At 48.0% G+C, this 20,555-nt stretch overlaps 1 protein-coding gene across 4 annotated transcripts in view; it reads right to left on the bottom strand.

The window, feature by feature from the left end:
• Positions 1 to 12,360: 12,360 nt before the first annotated feature.
• The window catches only part of FAF1 (Fas associated factor 1), a 399,416-nt gene continuing 391,221 nt past the window's right edge, over positions 12,361 to 20,555 (bottom strand). For all 4 annotated transcript variants that reach the window (XM_059689641.1, XM_059689643.1, XM_059689642.1 and 1 more), the window contains one exon: positions 12,361 to 14,417. In XM_059689641.1, the coding sequence (XP_059545624.1) occupies positions 14,334 to 14,417 (84 nt within the window). In that variant the 3' untranslated portion in view covers positions 12,361 to 14,333. The remainder of the gene's footprint in view (positions 14,418 to 20,555) is intronic.

The following is a 20,555-nucleotide window of genomic DNA, read 5'->3' as shown; positions in this document are numbered from 1 at the left end:
CACTCTTTTAATTATTGTAGTTCTGTAATACTTGTGAGGGCAAGTTATCCTCTAATTCCTGATTCTTTTTTCTTCTTCTTCAAAATTCTCATGGGTATTTTGGAAAGATAGTGTTCTGAATAAATATTTTGGAATTTTCAAAGCTGGTTTCAAAAAGAAAATTAAAAAATGAACCCTTTGAAAATTTGACTTTAAAGCCTTTGTAAGTTAATTTGAAGGAGATTTTGCATCTTCAGAATATGTGATATTTCCAACCAGGGCCAGATGTGCCTTGTTTTTCATGACATCTGTGTCCCTTGGTCATTTGTTCCTGAGTTCTCTTTCTTAAGCACATTCCTTGGTGTGTTATGTAGCCACATGAACAGCATATTTTCACCCGTGACAACGTCTAACTGGTTAGGACAGGAACCTAAGTTACTGATTATAGTCTATTCATCTCTAAACCCGCCTCTTTTCTGACACCCCCCCCCCCCCCACACACACACACACACTTAAAATTAGTTCAAAGCTGAGTTTGGAAGGACCCAGGATTGGCCAAGCAAGGAAGTGATGGAGAGAGATGATTCTGCTCAGAGAAGCCATGCGAAGGCCCAGTGGTCTGCAGGCCCTCCTGGGGTTTTGGGACCGGTGTGCACCCCAGGGTGGTCTTCTTTGGACCTCCGTCTTCCTGGCCTCCATCTCCCAAGGGGGGCTTTGGAAACAGGGATTCTGGATTCAGCCCCTGGCCGTGTGGGCGCAGGCAGGCAAACCGCCAGCCCTCTCGGGGCTCGCCTCCCCACCAGCCTGGAATGGATTGCCTTAGCAGCCAGGCCACAGCATGTGGGGGTGGAGAGATGAAGAGGAAGGACCTTAGGGCTAGGTTCTCCGGCAGGATCAGCCTGGGTTTGAGGCCATACCCCTCCTCCGAAGTCCTGTCACCCCCAGGTCAGGACCAAATGAAAATATGAGGGAGGAATGGGGATAGGAGGTAGAGACCCAATCCACCCTCCTCCGCCCCCCTCAGGCTACACTCACAGGCTCACCTTTGGCCTCTTTCCCTCAGGGAGTTCTCCTACTTTTACTTCCAACACCACTCCCACCACCCACCTCCCACTCTCCCCACCTCATTTCCTGCTGAGACTGCGCAGTCTCCTTCCAGGCTGTGTATGGTGGGCAAATTCGAAGTTGCATGGCTGGCTGCTGGGGTGTGGGGTTGCGGGGGGGGGGGTAGTGGGGCGGTGGGGAGGTAGTGGGGGGGATGTCCCTTACTGATTGGCCTGGAGTCCAACATGTTAAATCTCTTTCCTGGCAGTTTGGGTCTGGGGAGGGGTAGGGAAGCTGGCTCACAAGTCGGCTTCTGTGTCCCCATTGGTGGTTTAGACTCCAGGCTTGAGCTGGCCCTGATCAAAGATGCCTCCTCCAGGCCCCCAGCTCCAGGCCAGCCAGTTACCTGGAAAACTTCTCCTCACCCTTTAAGACCCAATGCCCCACTGTCTCTTGTCAGAGGCACAATAGACAAATGCTGACCCTGCAAGCTCTCCAAGTGCTTCTGCATTCCACCCTCTGAAGCCACACAGCTATCCATCTTCATCTCCAATCCACATCAGAGGAAACTGAGGCACAGAGAGGACACAACTTCCCCAGGGCCAGACAGCGGGGTCAGAAAGGGACAAAACTGTTCTTTGCAGATAAAATTAGTTCCTCAGCATCTTTGCTCACAGAACCTGGCTAGCCTAGGCTGGAGTCCTGCATTTGTCATATTTCCTCGTGTCAGATGGGAGTGAAAATAAAGCTGGGAGCTGGCAACGGGAGGTGCCTCTGCTTTTGAACCATCGTCTGAACACCTTCCAGAGTCAGGATTCATGGCTCAGAGGCCTTCTGCCAGGCCCAAGGTGGGACTCTGGGCCGTCTCCTTCCCTAGGCACTCCCCCCACCACCCTCCCTAGGGGATCCATTAACCAGGCCTCTGCCATGAAACACTAAGTGGTACTGCACCCACCTGGGCCTCTGGAGGCACCCTGACCTGTCCTCTCAGGACTTCTGCTATCTGGGCCACACTGTGGCACTGCTGGTTCCCAGTGGGGCTCCCCAGAGGCAGGGCTGGGTTCTGCACCACTTTTATTCCAGAGAACATGTTCTTCCCTCTGCGTCCATGACCTCCATGGTGTACAAAACTCATAAAATGCATCTCATGTCTTACATGAAGGAACTAAGACATTTGGCAATTACTGTGCAAACCGGTTCCTCACTGATGCTTGGTGTGGTTGAAAGCATGCCAGAAATGGGGGCCTCGGTCAAGTCCCTTCACTGCTCTGGGCCTCAGTTTCTCCATCTGTAGAATGAGAAACTGTAGACCTACTGTACCTGGAAGTGCTCTGAAGTGTGACAAGGACTATGCAGACTCAAGTAGGAAGATCATGATTCCCGTATGCTCCATCCAGCTGAGGCCTTGGCACCCACCTCAGCAAGTTCCTGGCCTCCACACCTGGTTCCCCTTACATGTGCTTCCACCCAACCCTCCAAAAGCACAGAGAAGAGTTTCACGAAGACTCTCTCCTTGTGGCTAACTCCTCAGAAAAGTGCTAAGCAAATGTGACCAGTGTGTGCCCAAGTAAGGCAGATCACATTCCCAGGGGCCTGGGGACCTGGGCCCAGAGGGGCAGGCTCCGTTCTGATCTGGTAGGATGCCTGCATTTTCGAACCCTGGCATCTCAGACCCGCAGGCTCTGGACAGAGCTCCTAGATGGGATTCATCTCTTCCCTAGAAGCCGTGCTGACTGACTGGACTGGAACTCCTCTGGCGTTGACCACACTGCCCTGACACAGGCGGCTCCATCCCAGGCCGGGAGATTGGAGCCTTGGGTGGAGGCTGAGCATTGAATGTTTAGCAAAAAGTCTCCGTGATGAACGGATGAGTCAAAACTGGCCCGATCATTATCAGGCAAAGGACACTTAAATTGTACTTAAGTTAAATGCTGGCCTGATGAAAATGCATGTGTGAAAAAAAACACAAACATTTTCAGTGGAGATAGAGTGTGTTACATAGTAACTATGAGACACTGGGCAAATGATTTCGCCTCTCCAAGCCTCCGTACATTAATGTATGTAACAGGGATAATATGTTCCACCTCATAGGGTAGTTTTGTTAGTTCATTCATTCATATAACAACTAGAGGCCTGGTGCACGAAATTCATGCCGGGGGGGTGGTGGCAGTTTGTCCCTCAGACCGGCCTGTGCCCTCTTGCAGTCCAGGACCCCGAGGTAGGGCCCCTAGGCCTGCCCCTGCCGCTGCCACTGCTTGCTATCTGTGTGGCTCTGCCCCCCTCCCGCCACCACTGGTCGCCTCTCTGTGGGCGACAGGCATGGGTTGCGATCACTTGCTTGGCCTGGGCCTCCCTCTATGGGCGATGGATTGCAGGGCCCCCAGATGGATTGCCACACAGAGGGAGTTCCCACCCACCTGCCACAGTGCCGCCAGCCGGATGGCCTGGGCTTCCCTCTGTGGCCACCAACTGGGAGGCCCCGCCAACCTGGCCAGGGCTCCACAATCGATCGCTGCGCAGAAGGTGGCCTGGGCCTCCCTCTTTGGGGTGATCATGGAGCCCCCCCATTGATCATCCTGCAGAGGGTGGCTTGGGCCTCCCTCTGTGGGGCAATTGTGGGGCGATGGCGGCCCGGCCTGGTGCCAGTGTGTGTCATAGCATGGTCATCTGGAAGGTTTTCTGGACAGTCTTCCAGACAGTTGTTCTGCTGTTCAGCTGTTCTGTCAATTTGCATATTATGCTTTCATTATTATAGATTATTGTCTGTGCCCTGTACCAGGCCCAGTGGGGACAGACCTGTCATGGTCCGTAGGGGGAGATATTTGTGTAAATAATCACAATAATGTGATAAGTGCTCTGCTAGGGGCAAACACAGGGATTAGAAAGAGGCCCCTAACTTGTCCTGTGGATTCCATGGGGCTTCCTGGAGGAGGAGGCATGGAGTGGTAACAGCCTGAACTCTGGAGCCCAGCTGCCTGCGTTTGAATCTGGCTCATTGGTTTACCAGCAGCTGTGTGAGCTTGGGCAAATAATCTCCTGTGCCTCAATTTGCTTGCCCATAAAGCGGGGTTAGTAACAGCTCCTGCTTCATAGGGTTGTTGTGAGGAGTAAAGGAACTGATACAAGTAAAGCACTTGGTGCCTGGCATATGATAGATGTGATGTAAATGTTCATTATATTACCAACAGCTATTTATCAAGTCCCTACACAGTGCCAGACTAGTGCTGAGGGATAAAACAATCAGATGGATATGGACCCCACCCTCATGAAGTTTATATGAGGCAAAATCTGAACTGAGCCTTAGAAATACAAATTTTCTCTGTAACCGGTTTGGCTCAGTGGATAGAGCGTCAGCCTGCGGACTGAAAGGTCCCAGGTTTGATTCTGGTTAAGGGCATGTACCTGGGTTGCGGGCACATCCCCAGTAGGAGGTGTGCAGGAGACAGCTGATCGATGTTTCTCTCTCATCAATGTTTCTCTCCCTCTCCCTTCCTCTGTGTAAAAAAAAATCAATGTTTTATAAAAAAGGAAAGAAATACAAATTTTTTCTTTTCTAAGGAGATTTTGAGAAGAGCAGAGGGCAGCGCAAGAAACTCAGGGCTGTTGATATTTCACAGGCAAGCAGAGCAGGAAAACTCTGAGGGTGACCTTCCAGAGAGGAAGGTGGAACACTGAAGTGCAGGCCCTGGAAGGCTAGGGGGAGGTGTGTGGGTTCAAAGCCATCGAAGCGGATCAGAGGGGCGCCTGGTGCACGGGAGCAGGTGAGCGCTGTGGGCTCAGATCCGGAGTGGGAGCTCAGCTTCTCTCCCTACAAGCCGTGTCTCTGGGACAGTGACATAATTCTCTGAACCTCAGTTTGTGAAATAAGGGTGCTAACAGTAGTGACCTCAGAGTAATTCAGAGGATGGGGTGGGAGGACAGAGGGCCTAGAGCCCCTAGCATTGGGCAGGGCTCCGCTAGTACTCAACCAATTCCTTTATTCTGTCTCTTCTCAGGAGCTCCAGTTGGTTTTGCTCCAACGCCCATTAACTACCTGCTTCAGTAACCACTGGGTGCACGACTGTTGTGCGCCAAACCCTGGGCTGGCTCGGGAAATAAACAGATAATTGCGATCTGGTCTCTGCCCTCACGATGCTCCCAGATGAGCTTTATGTTAAAGAAGGAAGTGACCAGCTTATAAGCACATGGACACCATTTTCTCTGTTTAAATTTAGTTAGTAACCCCAACTTACTGTGTGCTTACCACGTACTAGTCATTTCGGTAGGCCTTGAAATGAAGTGACTCACCCTTTGGGCGGCTCATAATCTGGGGGTGCAATGTGAGGGGGGGACAAGGCTTGCAGAGTTCAGAGGGAGCAGTGCTATGAGAAGGGCAGCCCAGGGCTGAGAGTCACAGCACAGCCACCCACCTTGGAGGGTGTGGCAGTGGTGGGGGACTCCATCCTGGAGGAAGCAAAGAGGAAAGGAACATGAAGAACGAGTGAGTGGTGGGCGTCTAGTTGTGATGGAAGAGTCCTCGGGGCAAAGGGAGTAGCGTGCAAGGCCAGAGGTGACAGAAGTGAATGCTTGCGGGAAACCTCAGATAGTATGGATGTGTGGTGTCGAGGACATGGTTAGTGATACAGATGGGGAGGGAGGGAGGGACCACGTGACAAGAGTTTTAAATCTAAGCCAAGAGTTTGGGTTTTATCCGAAGGGCAATGGGGAGCCTTGAAGGGCTGGAGCAGGGCTGTGGCGTGGTGAGGCAGTGCATTGTGGCTCTTTGGCCCCTTGAGTGTGGCTCTTCCACAAGATACCACGTGCGGGCGCGCATGTACAGTGCGATGGAAACTTCGTGGCCCATGTGCAGAAGTCGGTTTTCAGCCTGGGCGAGTCTATTTTGAAGAAGTGGCGTTAGAAGAAGTGGGGGTACGTTCGCTGAGGTCGACCCCTCAGATTGAGGCCGTTTTTAGCAAAGGCCAGCTTAGGAGTACCCTAATTAAGTTAATAACAATGTACCTACCTATATAGTTTGTTTAAAAAATTTGGCTCTCAAAAGAAATTTCAGTCGTTGTACTGTTGATACTTGGCTCTGTTGACTAATGAGTTTGCCGACCACTGACCTAGGTGAGATGCCGGGGTCCAACCCCAGCGGGCCCAGGGGTCCCCAAAGGTGTGGACGGAGTCGGCGAAGAAGGAAGGACATGGAGACAGGGTTCAGTTGATCAGCAGCCTAGCCAGGATCTCCAGCCAAGTTCTGGTCTCGATCTCCAGAGAAGTTCTGCTTCGGATTTCCAGCCAGGTTCTGTAGCCATGTTCCCTCGCTAGGTTCTCCAGCCAGGTTCTGTCCAGGCTCTCCAGTCAGGTTCAGTGTCCAGGTTCCAGTCAGGTTCTCCTGCCAATCTCTGTAGTCAGGTTCAGTCCAGGATCCCTTGCCATGTTCTCCCGCTAGGCTCTGTCTCTAGGCTCCGAGGCCAGTCCCTCTCCAGGATCCTCCGGCATGCTCTCGCCAGCGAAGTTCTTCTGTCTCTAGGCTCCGTGTAGGTTCTGTCTTCTTGATTCTGTTCTAAGTTCTGAGTGTTTCTGTCTTGTTACAACTGTATTTATACCAGTTGATTCAATCCTATCAATCTCTATTACAAAGGTTAGGGCGTTTCTTATCTCCATTCCAGGGAGAAAAGATTATGTAGTTTAAGCATGATTGTTCGTAGTTAAAGGGATTAATTACCCGCCTGGCACTTAATTGAGGGGTTTTATTCCCTCCCTAACTTCAGGGGAAAATCCCTACCTGGGGATTCAACCTTTCTCGGAGAGGTGACTTTGGTTAAAACACAGCGCCAAGAAGGTGAGCAAACATATTAAGAACCGTATGCCATATATGCCAGGTCCCTTGAAACAGCAAGGATGGACCGGCTCCCGGCAAATTCCCCCTTTTTTATTTTTTAAAAGCAAGCATTAAAAAGAAAAACCTGAAACGCTCTCTTGTATCCATTTTAAGAGTAGGATTGGCGCTTTCTGCTATTACCTGAGTCCTGATCTATCACCCCAGGGAGAGCTTGCCAATCCTGCACTTTCCCGGGGTGGAAAGGCTGCAGTGGGGTTAAGGATAAGGCTCCTTGGGCCTACCTTCTCCCATGCCTCTACATTTACCTTTCCGGCACCTTTCCTTCCTCAGAAAAGCATGGACGTATTTCTTGTATAAAATGTTCTGTCTGACTGGGAGTAACCTTAATTCCTCTGCTAACAAGCATATATGTTAAAAGATCAATACGGAGTCTTTTTTCTTTAGACTCAGTATGGCACATCTTCTTAATCTAAGTTCTGTACTATCCACCTTCTTACCCTACTTATCCTCTGTAGGGGGGTTTGCAGCACCCTGGTGGAGTCCTATCCGTCCCGAATGTGGGGGTTCTCAATGGCGGGGGGGGGGGCTTACCTATGGGAATCCTGTCCCAGGGGTTCCCAAAGGTGTGGACGGAGTCGGCGAAGACTATCCACCCTCTTCCTACGGTGGATTCCTATCCGTCCCGATAATGGGGCTTACCTAGGGGTCCCTGTTCGGGCGCCATATGCCGGGGTCCAACCCCAGCAGGTCCAGGGGTTCCCAAAGGCGTGGACGGAGTCGGCGAAGAAGGAATGACACAGAGGCAGTGTTCAGGTGATCATCATAGCCGGGTTCTCTTGTCAGGATCTCCAGCCAGGATCAGTCACCAGGTTCCAGTCAGGCTCTCCTGCCAATCTCCGCAGTCAGGTTCAGTCCAGGATCCCCTGCCATGCTCTCTCGCCAGGCTCCGCCTCCAGGCTCCGAGGCCAGTCCCTGTCCAGGATCCTCCGGCATGCTCTCTCCAGCGAAGTTCTTCTGTCTCTAGAGAACGTTCTGTGTAGGTTCTGTGCCTAGGCTCTGTCTCTCTTGGTCCTGTCTTCCAAGCCCTGTATCTTGCTGTCTTGTTACATCTGTATTTATACCAGTTCATTTTAATCCTGTCAATCTCTATTACAAAGGTTAGGGAGTTTCTTATCTCCATTCCAGGAAGTAAAGATTATGTAGCTTAAGCATGATTGTTTGTAGTTAAATTGATTAACTACCCGCCTGGCACTTAGTTAAGGAGTTTCATCCCCTCCCTAACTTCAGGGGAAAATCCCTACCTGGGGATTCAACCTTTCTCGGAGAGGTGACCTTGGTTAAAACACAGCGCCAAGAAGGTGAGCAAACATATTAAGAACCGTATGCTATATATGCCAGGTCCCTTGAAACAGCAAGGATGGACTGGCTCCCGGCAGTGAGAGACAATAAGGGTTGAAGGGAAGGCATGTCAGTAGGACAATAGATTTTGCAGATGTCACAGCTAGAGGCTACGGGATCCTTCTTCAACCACGGCATGTGCTTAAAAAAGGTACTGCTGAAATTCCAGCTCCTGACACACTGGGGATGAGTCACTTTGGAGAGCCGAGTTTTCTACAAAAAGATGTGGCTTTCCCTTTTTTTGCACCCACCAGCATTCTTAAGACGTCGTATTATTCTAATTGTTATTTGAAATGCCTTGGTAATAGGCACACTTGCCTCGAAGGTGGCACTGCATCATCACAAACACAGCAGCTCTGGAGTCAGGCCTGGCCCATGCTCTGCTCTGCACTTCATTAGCAGTGGGGTTCCGCAGGCCCCTTCCCCTCTCCAAGCTTCTTCAAAATGGGGTCAAGATCACCCACCGGCAGGGCTGTTGTGGGTTATAGGACAGTGGTTCTCAGCCTTGGCTGCACATTAGAATCACCTGGGAATCTTCTTAAAATCCTGATTTCTGGGCCTCCTCCTCCGGAAATTCTGTTTCTTTGTTACTAATGTTGTGGCCCCACCCCATAACAAAGAAACAATTTCCGGAGGAGGAGGCCCAGAAATCAGGATTTTAAAAAAGATTCCCAGGTGATTCTAACGTGCAGCCAAGGTTGAGAACCACTGTTATAGGAGATAATGTATGTAATGTTCCCAGCACAGTCCTGGGCACAGCCTAAGTGCTCAGCAAGTTAGTCCTCCTCCTCCCTCCCTACCATGACACTGGGCTTGTCCGTGTGGACACCAGTAACAGTGGCACGGCGGGCAGGACTTGGACCTCCCCTGAAGGGCTCTGGAGCAGTGCTCCTGGGCATCACAGGTCTGCTTTTCACCTTTTCTATCTGCCCATAAGCTGCTACTTCTCATTGCTGTCATCACACTTTCCTTTTATAATCCTACTAGAGGCCTGGTGCAAGAGACTCATGCACTCAGGGGTGGGAGGTACCTCAGCCTGGCCTGCACCCTCTCGCAGTCCAGGAGCCCTTGGGGAATGTCTGACTGCCAGCTTAGGTCGGCTCGGAGCAGGCCTAAGCTGGCAGTCAGACATCCTTAGCTCCACAGAGGTGGGAGAGGTTCCCGCTACCTCCACTGCTCTCGCCAGCCGTGAGCCTGGCTCAGGGCTTCTGGCAGAGCAGCACTCCCACTGTGGGAGCACACTGACCACCAGGTGGCAGCTCCTGCATCAAGCATCTACCTCCTGGTGGTCAGTGCGTGTCATAGCAACTGGTCGTTCTGCTTTTTGGTCAATTTGCATATTAGCCTTTTAATATATAGGATGAGTTTGCAGACCAGGTAATAGCTGTTCTATTTTACATGTTATCTGTTGGTTTGTTTAATCTTCATTGTTATCTCAATTTTATAGCTAAACAGCTGAGGCACAGGAAGGTGATGTGACTCCCACAGGCACACTGCTAGTAAGTGGAGTAGCTTGGACCCAGGCAACGTGGCACCAAAGGCTGTTCTCTGAACCACACCGAGAACCACAACTAACAGCGTACAAATTAAGAGTGAACAGACTGGAGACTGGAGAGCACGTCTTTTATTGGTATTTTCTTTCAGACCAACCTTTCAAAACACAGCAAAGAGGAGCTGTCTGACCAAAGCAGATTATTTGAGACAAGGGAGAAGCACTAAATGCAGAGGGAAGTCCGGGCACAAAAGCCTACTTACTGCATCTCACCTTCTCTGGGTTGTGGCTCTCCTTAGATAAAAATATGACTGGTGAGAAGAATGGACAGATTCAACTTTGCAAATGGCCCGGTGTTTGCATGATGTAAATGGTGGTTCTTACGTTTCTGGCATCGATGGAACCCACTGAGGACCTGATGACTACAGATTCCCCTTCCGGACAAGTGCACACTTTTTGTACACAATCGCAGGGGAGTCCTACAATTTCTTGGATGTGAAATTTATTAGTTCTTCATGGAAGAGCTGTGGTCCGGAGCACCAGAGCCCAGGGCCTGAGTCCTGACTCTTCTGCTGACATTCTGTGTGCCATTAGGCGGCCACGTGCAGAAATGGGGCGATCATCTGCCCTGCATCCTCAGTGTGGGGGACTGTGCCGGGTGGAAGGAGTGGGGAGCTGCAGAGTGCTATCTGGATGTTACCAGGACGCTGAGGTTTAGAGAGGTTATTCACCATAAGGTGACATAGCTATTAAATGGCAGAACCAAGGCTCAAACTGGAAGACACTGAAGTCTCTGGAGTGTGTGTGGTCTCCAGCCAGAACGTTATAAAGAATCAAATGAGACAAGGCACATGACAGGCTCATGTGAGTTATGCCTGGGCTGGACTTACGATTCCATGTCCCATTCCCTGTGGGACCCAGGACTGGGTAGTAAGGAGCTGGTAGAAGAGTGCCAATGGGTGATTCTGCTCCTGGAGACATTTAAGACCCTCTCCCGTGTCCAAATGAACATCTCCCCTGCTTTTGGGAATCCTGTCAGAATTCTGCAACATCTTTTAAGATCCATCCCATGGACCAGCACTCAGGCCGGCAAGTCTGGCTTTGGGAGTAGCAATTTTAAAGAAACTGCAAACTTGTGTTTTTAATATCACCAAGCAAAATCTGTAAAAGCCCAAGTTCTGTTCTTCTATAGCAGTGGTTCTCAACCTTGGCTGCACATTAGAATCACCTGGGAATCTTTTTAAAATCCTGATTTCTGGCCCTAGCTGGCTTGGCTCAGTGGATAGAGTGTTGGCCTGTGGACTGAAGGGTCCCAGGTTTGATTCCGGCCAAGGGCACATGCCTGGGTTGCAGGCTCAATCTTCAGTAGGGGACCTGCTGGAGACAGCCAATCGATGATTCTCATCATTGTTGTTTCTCTCTCTCTCCCCTTCTCCCTTTCTCTCGGAAATCAATCTATCTATCTATATATATATATATATATATATATATATATATATATATATATATATATATATATATTCCTGATTTCTGGGTCTCATCCTCTGGAAATCCTGTTTCTTTGTTATGGGGTGGGGCCACAACATTAGTAACAAAGAAACAGAATTTCCGGAGGATGAGGCCCAGAAATCAGGATTTTAAAAAGATTCCCAGGTGATTCTAATGTGCAGCCAAGGCTGAGAACCACTGTCCTATAGTATAAAAGATGCTCTCCTCCAACTCAGACTTTGGATGCTTATACTTCAGAGAAGAACACCTGTGTGATCAATAAATCAGCAGTGCCACAGCAGGTAACATCACAGGCCAGAAACCTCCCCCAGAATGCACCTCCAGAGAGGAGGTGGGAAATTGGCATTACCTCCTTAAACCTTCAAACTAATGCTCTAGATGTATAGCTGACACTCCAAGAAACCCAGAGGAGTGAACTAGAATGGGGTGGGGATGGCGAGGAACCCTGGGCCATCACTGTAAACAGCTGGGCTTAAGAACACCAAGCACATTTTTGAGTCTCAAGATTTATGGAATGATAAATGCCACTCAGTGCTGTGTGATATTTTGAATTTCTCAGAGGGTTTTAGAAGTGGAGTAAAAAAGCTAAAAGCTCATCAAACTTAAAATCATACCAAGTAGTATTGAGCATTAGTCCCAGTGAGACAAGTTAAATTATGGCACCAGCAAATTTGCTACTTTGTTTTTTTAATAGTAGGATGTATACATTTCAGTATAATAAATGTTTTCCAATTGTTTTGAAAAAAAAAAAAGAAAGAAAGAAAAGAAAAGAACACCAAGCACAGATGTCGGCCGACGTTGTGTCTGGAGGCCGGGAGGGGAAGCCCAGGGAAGTTTCAGGGTAGGAGGAAGAGCTTCCAAGGACAGTGCCACTTCTGTGGTGACAGCAGGTCACTTCATGCTTCTGTAGTCATTGTAATGCTGTGTTTGCGAGAAAAGACATAAAACTGCTTCGGCCTCTGTTCTGGAGCTCAGTAGACCAGAATGACATGAGCGAACAGTGAGGATCAGCGGAGGCCTTTCCCTGCAGTGGGGCCCAGAGGAAAGGATTCCGTGGGGCTGAGCAAGGAACACCTTCCAAGACAGGGTTGAAAAAGGGTGTGTAAACTCCATACACATTCAAGTAGCATTTAATAACTTTCACAAAATCAGTTTCAGAGTAAAGTCTATAATTATTGGAATACAGAAGTGAAGATGATAGTGGGGAACAATCTGATGTTGTCAAACCCAATCAGATGGAACAGGTTAAACATGAAAGTGAATTCAGAGTCCTGTACCTCCACCCCCCACCCCTACCCTTGCTGCTGTTCCTGAGTTTGGCCCGAGTTCAGGGCTGTAGCTTCTCCATGGCCGCTACAGAGCAAGGTCTACATGGAAAAGAGCTGGCGCCCTAGTGCACCTGTAGCTGGGGCCACGAGGCTAAGAGGGTGGAGTGGAGCCAGAGAGGAATTGCTCAGGCTGAATCCCCTGTGGGTCTCTTCCCTTCAGCTTCCCCGAGAGACCTCTGGGGCCAGAGGAGGCCTGCCCTCGGCAGACGCAGCACTGGTCTGTTAGGAACACATCTCTTTTTAAGAGAGTGATCAGGAGAGGTCCCTGGTTGGAGCATCAGAGAAAAGACAGAGATGGAATTTTCCTGGCCAATGCCCACTTCTGGGCAGAGGGAGAATGACCAGGCATTTATCAGGCTTTGGTTAGTCTCCTGATAACCCCTTGGCTTGGGTCAGGGAGAAAAACCCAGCACTTAGACTCTCTTTTGGACACGTACAAAATGTCAAGTGAGGATACCAACCCCTACGATAGAGACCACAGGGGACACATAAATGGATAGAAACATTCCAAGATGGAAAAGAAATCACTGTTGGTGAAGGTATAAACAGTGAACTGGACTCTAAAACCCAAATCCATAGATTAACAAAAGTCCACATATACTAAATCATCCCAAAATTACCACACGTGGGTTCAGGCAACACACATCTTCTGAGCTGAGCCCCCAAGTCTGCTCCTTAAATATATGACATCAGAATTCTCAGCCACCAGATGAGATCCTTTGCATTTGAGACAGGAGCCCAATATCTAATATTGAAACATTCAAATAATAAAAAGTGGAACAAATTCCTTATTACATCTGGGCTGAGTCCAAGGGGCAGCTGATCAGATTTTGGTGACAGACAAGGGGCTTAACACACCAAGTGACAAGTCCAAACTAGAGAAGGAAAGAGGGAGAGAAAAGCAGGAGGGAACTGCGTTCACCGTACACTAAAGGGGCAGCCTGGGAGCTGGGATCCGTCAGGCTCCAAATGCAAACCTAACAGCTGCTTCCTGCGGTTGGGCCAGGACCCAAGTCCTGGAACCGGTCCTCTTCACATACCTCAACACCCACACTGCGCTCGGACAGCTTCCCGTGCTGCAGTGGAACAGCAAACACCTCCAAATGGAACCGGGGGGCCCACGGCAGCAGCAGTAAATAAATACCTTACGTATTCCTCAAATGCAGTCCTCAAACACAACCTTACATCTTAGTAAAGGAGGTCAGAAAGTACCATCAGAAACGATATGCGTTTTCCCCTACAATACTGTTCTATCTCCAGGCCAAGAAGTTCCATTTGACTTCCTCCCCTTGCCTCTTAAAATTAGGCAACAAAGTAGAAATCCAGTTATGACAATAACAAGGCAGGTGTGTGAGCCTCGAGACATATCCGGCTCAATGAGACATATCCGACACACAGCGCCCTGGTGTCCCTGGACAGACAGAGCTGTCTGGACACTGGGGGCAGAGGGCCCTGGAGAGGCATCGGTCCTGTTCTGTGGTCACGCACACGGGGACAGTGCATTGTCACTGACCAGGCCAAGTGAAGGGAGAGGGGGGGGGGGCAGCAGAGCTGTAACTCTGAGTTGGGAACATATACTCGTGGATGGGACGTGTTAAGTAGCTATGTTTATTATTACTTTTTTCCAGCAATCTTGCAAGAGGCAGAGTGTGACACTGAATTCAATGAGACGAGCGTGTAGGTGGGTTGGCAAAGAGCCCTTCTCTTGATGCAGGCCTCAGGCAAGTCAAGGAATGGCTGGTTCCACCGCTGGGCGTGTTTACTCTTTTGCTTCAAGAAAAAGGGTTTCTTGAGGGAACAACTTTACTTCCAACAACGATTTATTTGGGTCCAGCTGGGTTATCTAAAAAGAAAAAAAGCATATATTCAAAACACCGGACAAGCACGGTTTTCTCCACATGGCACTCAGGTCCTGAACGCACACTGACTGTGAGCCTGCTACGTCCTGACACGAGCGTTTGTATAACTGTTCTCTTACTTGATTCTCAAAACAGCCCTGCGAGGTAGGTGTGATTCCCAGTTTACAATCGAGGAGACTAGGGCGTAGAGAGGTCCAGTCTCACAGTTCAGTAGATGAACTAGCACCTGCCCTCAAGCCACAGGTTCAGGAGACTGGACCTCTCCCTGGGCAGGTGGAGGGTCCTTGCCACAGCTCAGCGTGGCCAACAGAACAGGAGGCCCCGAGGAAAGGATGCTGGTGAAACGACTGATGGCAGTTCTGGGCCCTCTCCCTGGTTCACTCCTGACAGCAGGGAGGCCTTTTCTGCGCGCTGGGAAGGAGCTAAGCCTCTGCGGCTCATCTGGCTGCTAAACCTCCTGTGATAAACTGCAGACACCCACCCCACCACGCCCACAGAGGAGTATCTCCCCTTCGAGGAGAGGCTCCCTAGGAAGGCATAACACCATCTCCCTGTTGGGGGTGTGTGTGTGTGTGAAAAAATAAGTCAATGTCATAATGTGACTATGTTGCACAACATAAAAAAACATTATTTTATAATGTGAACCATAGAGAATAGAGCTGGACAAAATCCTCTTGGCTCAGCTGGGATATGCTAATCATACAGGGATCCTAAGTTAGGCTCCTAACCTCCTAGGCTGGGGGCAGGGATGGGACATGGATGTTTTCTGAATGGGAGAGAAAAACAAAAATTTCCTGTTTAACGAAAGAGATCATAAATTTTAAAATGCTGAGAAATACTGGTTTAGTGGAAAGGACAATGGGTTTTGGAACCAGAAAGATTCTGGTTTAAATCACAGCTGTTTTGGCTATTAGCTTTGTGGCTTTGGAGTTAGTATCAATCATGCAGGACTGATGTGAGGATTAAATGAGAAAAAATATATAATTAGCAGAGTGTCTGGCCCAGAGCCGGTCTCAGTGATGGCTGCGGTGTGTGTGAGCAGCTGTGAGGATGGGTACAGGTAGCTGGGCAGCTTTACCTGCGTCCATCTTGTGGTGTCAGACACAGGAGCCTGGGCCTGTGGGCAGAGACTGCAGCACCCAGGCAGGCAATCATGTTCTCTGCTCAGTTCAAGCCACATCCAATAAGATGGCTCCCCTGTCTTCTCCTAGCCCACTGGGGGTGGGGGGTGGGGGTCCTGGAGGCCGAGTGTCATAGGCAGGCTGGTGAGCTGAAGGAGGAACACTATCTTCAACTGTATCCGGCAGAAACCTGGTATGCCCAGGAGGGACATTAAGGAGACACATTGCCTCTAGAGTCCCCTCTGCTTATAAGGAACCCAGAGCAAAGCTGCTCTATTGGTATCTCTGGGGCTCTGGGCACATGGGCAGGCAAGGCGGTGGGGAGGGCCCAGCCTGCTGTCCGTCTTCCAATGCACTGGGGGCAAGCTGCGGCAAATGTTTACCCACTTCCCCATTAATGTACAACACCGTGCTGGCTTCTGTCAACAAGCAGAGCTGTGCTGCTGCTGCTGCTTCCGACTCACTGGCATTTTCTGCCCAGCTGCTTCCGCTATTGTTCTTAATTAACATGCCAGAGCTCTTCCGGCACCTTCTACTTTGTTATTTGTGGTTTGTAAATATAATGTTTGCTGGGAGAAACCATAATCATAACCGTGCCAGAGCTGTGCATGCTGCCAGAAAGATCCGCTGCAAAGCAAAAGAGGCTGGGAGTCTGGAGCCTCAGGCCCAAGCCGAACACTGCCCGGCTTGTCAACATGCAAGGTCAGAGGTTCAGAAAACACACCCAGTTTTTACATGAGAAAACTGTGTCCAGAAAACGTTAAGTGATTTTCCCTGTCACTTTAAGTGGGAAAGCTGGGACATAAGGAGGGGAAACTAAAATTTCTTGAACATCTACTACATACCAGACACTATAACTATGTCATCCCATTTAGTCCCTAGACCAACTATGCAGGGTAGGTGAAAATGACAAAATTAAGGCTCGGAAGGGTTGGCACTTATTTAAGGCCAGTAAGGGTGCGTGTATATTGCACAATGGTTAAAAAGAGTGAGGCAGACTTAGATTCAAATCCCAGCTGTCACTTACTACCTATGACTTTGAAGAAGTTACACAACCAGAGTCTCAGTTTTCTCACCTGTAGGATGGGAATAATCGGTTTCTCCTTTAGAGGCTGTTGTGACAGCTAACTGGAATAATGCTGGTGAGGCCGTTGGCACAGTGCCCGAGCCAGGAAGTGCTCAGAGGGTGGCAGCCATCACTAGCTGGAGCGCTGCCTTGGGTAAAGGACCTGGTCTGTCTGACCTCAATGTTGGAGCTTTTCCTCCAAAACTTCCTGGAGCTCAGTCTGCACCTGGCCGCCATTCTTATTTCTACCCAGTGCCCAGCAGAAGTGCTCCCTTTTCCTCGATAGGGCAATGCCTCAGTATCTGGAGACCGCCTTTCATAGCTGCGGTGGGGCTGGGCCACCACGGACTGCTTCCCAGCCAACATGGTTGTGCTGGGGCTGCGCGATCTAGTGCCCCAGATCATAAGCAATTTTTTTTTTCTGAAGGTCATTTCAGACAGGAGTTTCAAAGTGAACAGGATAGTCTGTTTTCACTCTCATTTGACTGGTGTAGACCTAGGGGATGTAGGTCCCCATGCTTCATTCCAGCACAACAGCGGCCATGCTGTGAAACCACGCTGCTGTGCTCTGGGCCCCTTCAGGAGGTGGAGCACGCCAGGAGGGACAGAGCCCAGCAGGACAGAGTCTAAACACCACGTTCGCTCCGAGAAACAGCTGCAGAGCGGGAGATGTCTCCCTGGAGGGGCACTGGGAAGTGCTGCCTGTGTGCCCCAAGGCAGGCAGGGGTCCTGTTAGCCCTTTGAATATCTGAGGACTGATAAGTAGAACTACTTATCAGAAAGTTCTGTGCAGCTCCAGTGGGTAGAGCTGGGATCATTGAGTTAAAACAGCAAAGAAACAGAACTCAGCTGGTCAGAAAGAGCTTAGCAGAGCTGTAGCTGCTGGTGTGGCTATTTCTGCTTCTCTTTCTTTTACCTTTTTTTCTTCCTTCTGTCCTTTATTTTCTTCTTGTTCTTCTTCTTCATCATCATCATTGCAGCAACTATCAGTTACTGAATGCCTACCATGTAGCTGGAACCATGCTAACTACTTTGTATATAGTACCGTAAGTAGTCCTCAGAACACCCAGTGAAGTAGGTTATTGCCATTTTACAGAAGATACCATGGCTTATCTCGACCAAGGCTGCAAATAGAATAAAGTTTCAAACTCAAGTCTATCTGACTCCAACAAGCACAATAACCAAAAGCACCTGGTCAACATCGCCAACAGGCTGCCTTGGGGTGACGGAGGGGTTGGGAGGGTAGAGTGAGCGTACTCTCTAGTGTCCCTAGAAGCATTCAAATAGAGGCTTATTTGAAGAACATGATGATGATGATGATGGTGATGGTGATGGTGATAATAATAATGGCTAACATTTACTGAGCATTTACTTTGTTCCCTGCATATTCCAAGCACTTTACATTTTAAAAATAATTTGTTTTTCATAATAACCCTCTGGGGTAGGTTATCTGAGATCAGTACTATTATTATTCTCATTTTACAGATGAAGAAACTGAGCCAAGGAACAGACTAAGTAACTCACCCAAGGTCTCAAAGTTATTAAGAGCAGAGCCAGATGTGAACCAAGGCAACCTAGCTTTGAAATCCATGTTTAACTATCAGACTATTCTGCCAGAGGTGTTGCTAAGAACAGGAGCCACACAGAAAGAAGTTGGATGAGATGACCCCGAGGCTGTTTCTAACCAAGTTTCCAGGATATAAGATCACTTTAAGAATGACAAAAGGTTAAAGGTAAGAAAAAATCCTGAAATGTTTATAAAATACGAATACAAAAACCCAATCTGAGCATGTGTTTTGCCATTTCCTTGGGACTTTACTGACTATATTGACTCTAAATCAACACAGAAACCCACAATTGGGACTTCTTGGGGGAGGAGGGGAATTTTCAAACAAGAGGTATGGCCTGACTTTGTCTATGTTAGAAGAGAAAATTCAACCATTTTGACATTTTATTCATTACACTTAGGAAAAAAATTGATATATTTTCTCACTAAATTAATAATGTCAAACAGTTCAACCCTTCATTTCACAGGTCGGCAAACCTGAGGCTCAGAGAGGTCAAGTGACTTGGCCCAGGTGGCACAGCTGATAAGGTGCAGATACAGTAGTCTGCCCCAGAGTGTCTGACTTCTATTTCAGGATTCTTTCTGGCCACATCATTTTGCTTCTCTCTCTCTCTTTTAAATACCTGAGAATAAACATCACACCACTAGTAGACTGGAAGCTACTTGAGGCCAGGAGCTGAGTAATACTAAAAATAATAGTAGCAGCAATATATGCATAATACCATATAGTTTGCAAGATACCTACACAACCATTAATTCACAATCATGTAGGGTAGGTGTTATTATTAATCCTTTTTATTTAATTTTGCTAAGGAAATGCTTTTATTTATTTTTTAATTTTTTAAAACTGATTTTAGATAAGAAGGGAGAATGGATGGGGGGAGGGAGGAAGGGAGGGAGGGAAGGAGGGATAGATAGATAGATAGATAGATAGATAGATAGATAGATATGTGAGAGAGAACATCAATTGGGTTGTCTTCTGTACGTGCCTCGACCAGGAATTGAACCTGAGACCTTCTGATGCATGGGAGGATGCTCCAATTAACTGAATCACTCCTGCCAGGGTTAGGAAATGCTTTTAGCTTGAAGTTGAATAAGGGAAAGTCTGGATCTAATATTTACACATTTAGAAAAAAATGCTAGATTCATCAAATGATGCTGAAACGACTGAATATCCACATGCAAATAAGTGTATCTATATGCAGATCTTACACTGGTTACAAAAATTACCTCAAAATGTAAAACACAAAATTATGAAATTCCTAGAAGATAACATAGAAAAAAAAAATCTAAGTGACTTTTGACATACCAAAGATACAATTCATAATATAACTGATAAACTAAACTTCATTAAAATTAAAAATTTCTGCTCTGAGAAGACACCATCAAGAGACGGAGACATCATCAATGGATTATGGTAAAATATTTGCAAAAGGCACATCTGATAAAGAACTATTATCCAAAATATATAAAGAGCTCTTAAAACGCAATAAGAAAACAACTCAATTACAAAGTGGGCCAAAGACTGGAAAGACACTTCATCAAAGAAGATACACAAATGGAAAATAAGCATATGGAAAGATGCACCACATCATCTACCACTGGGAAACGCAAATTAAAACTGAGATACCACTACACACCTATAAGAATGGCCGAAAAACAGAACACAGACAAATGCTGGCAAGGATATGGAGCAACATGGACTTTCATTCATTGCTGCTGGGAATGCAAAATGACATGGCTACTTTGGAAGAGAGTTTGGTGGTTTTTTAAAAAAGAACCATATTTTCATTAGACAATCCAGTAACCATACTCCTTGTTATTTACCCAAAAGAGCTGAAAATGTATGTTCGCAAAAAAAACCTGCACACAGATGTTTATAACACGTTTATTCATAACTGCCAAAATGAAAGCAACCAAGATGAGCTAATAAGAAATAAGCTATCAAGCCATGAAAAGACATGGAGAAATCTTAAATGCATATTACTAAGTGAAGAAAACCAACCTAAAAGGGTTACATACTATATGATTCCAACTATTTGACATTCTGGAATAGGTAAAACTAGGGAAATAGCAAAGAAAACATCACTAGTTGTTAGGGATTTTTTTGAGGGGCGGGGGGGGGGGAGATGAATAGGCAGAGCACAGAGGATTTTTAGGGCAGTGAAAACACTCTCTATCCTATCTAATAAAGAGGGAATATGCTAATTGACCCTAATGCAGTCGCAAAGATGGCAGTGCCCACAGCCAATAAGGAGGGAATATGCTAATTGACTGCCATGCCCTCAAAGATGGTGGTGCCCACAGCCACAAGATGGTGGCGCCCAGTCCGCTCAGCCCTGCCAGGGCACCTACCTCCAGAGTCTCC

This window comes from Myotis daubentonii, chromosome 3 (genome assembly GCF_963259705.1).
Source record: "Myotis daubentonii chromosome 3, mMyoDau2.1, whole genome shotgun sequence".
NCBI classification, from domain to species: domain Eukaryota; kingdom Metazoa; phylum Chordata; class Mammalia; order Chiroptera; family Vespertilionidae; genus Myotis; species Myotis daubentonii.
Note: the sequence above shows the minus strand (reverse complement) of the source record. Positions and strands in the feature narration are given on the sequence as shown.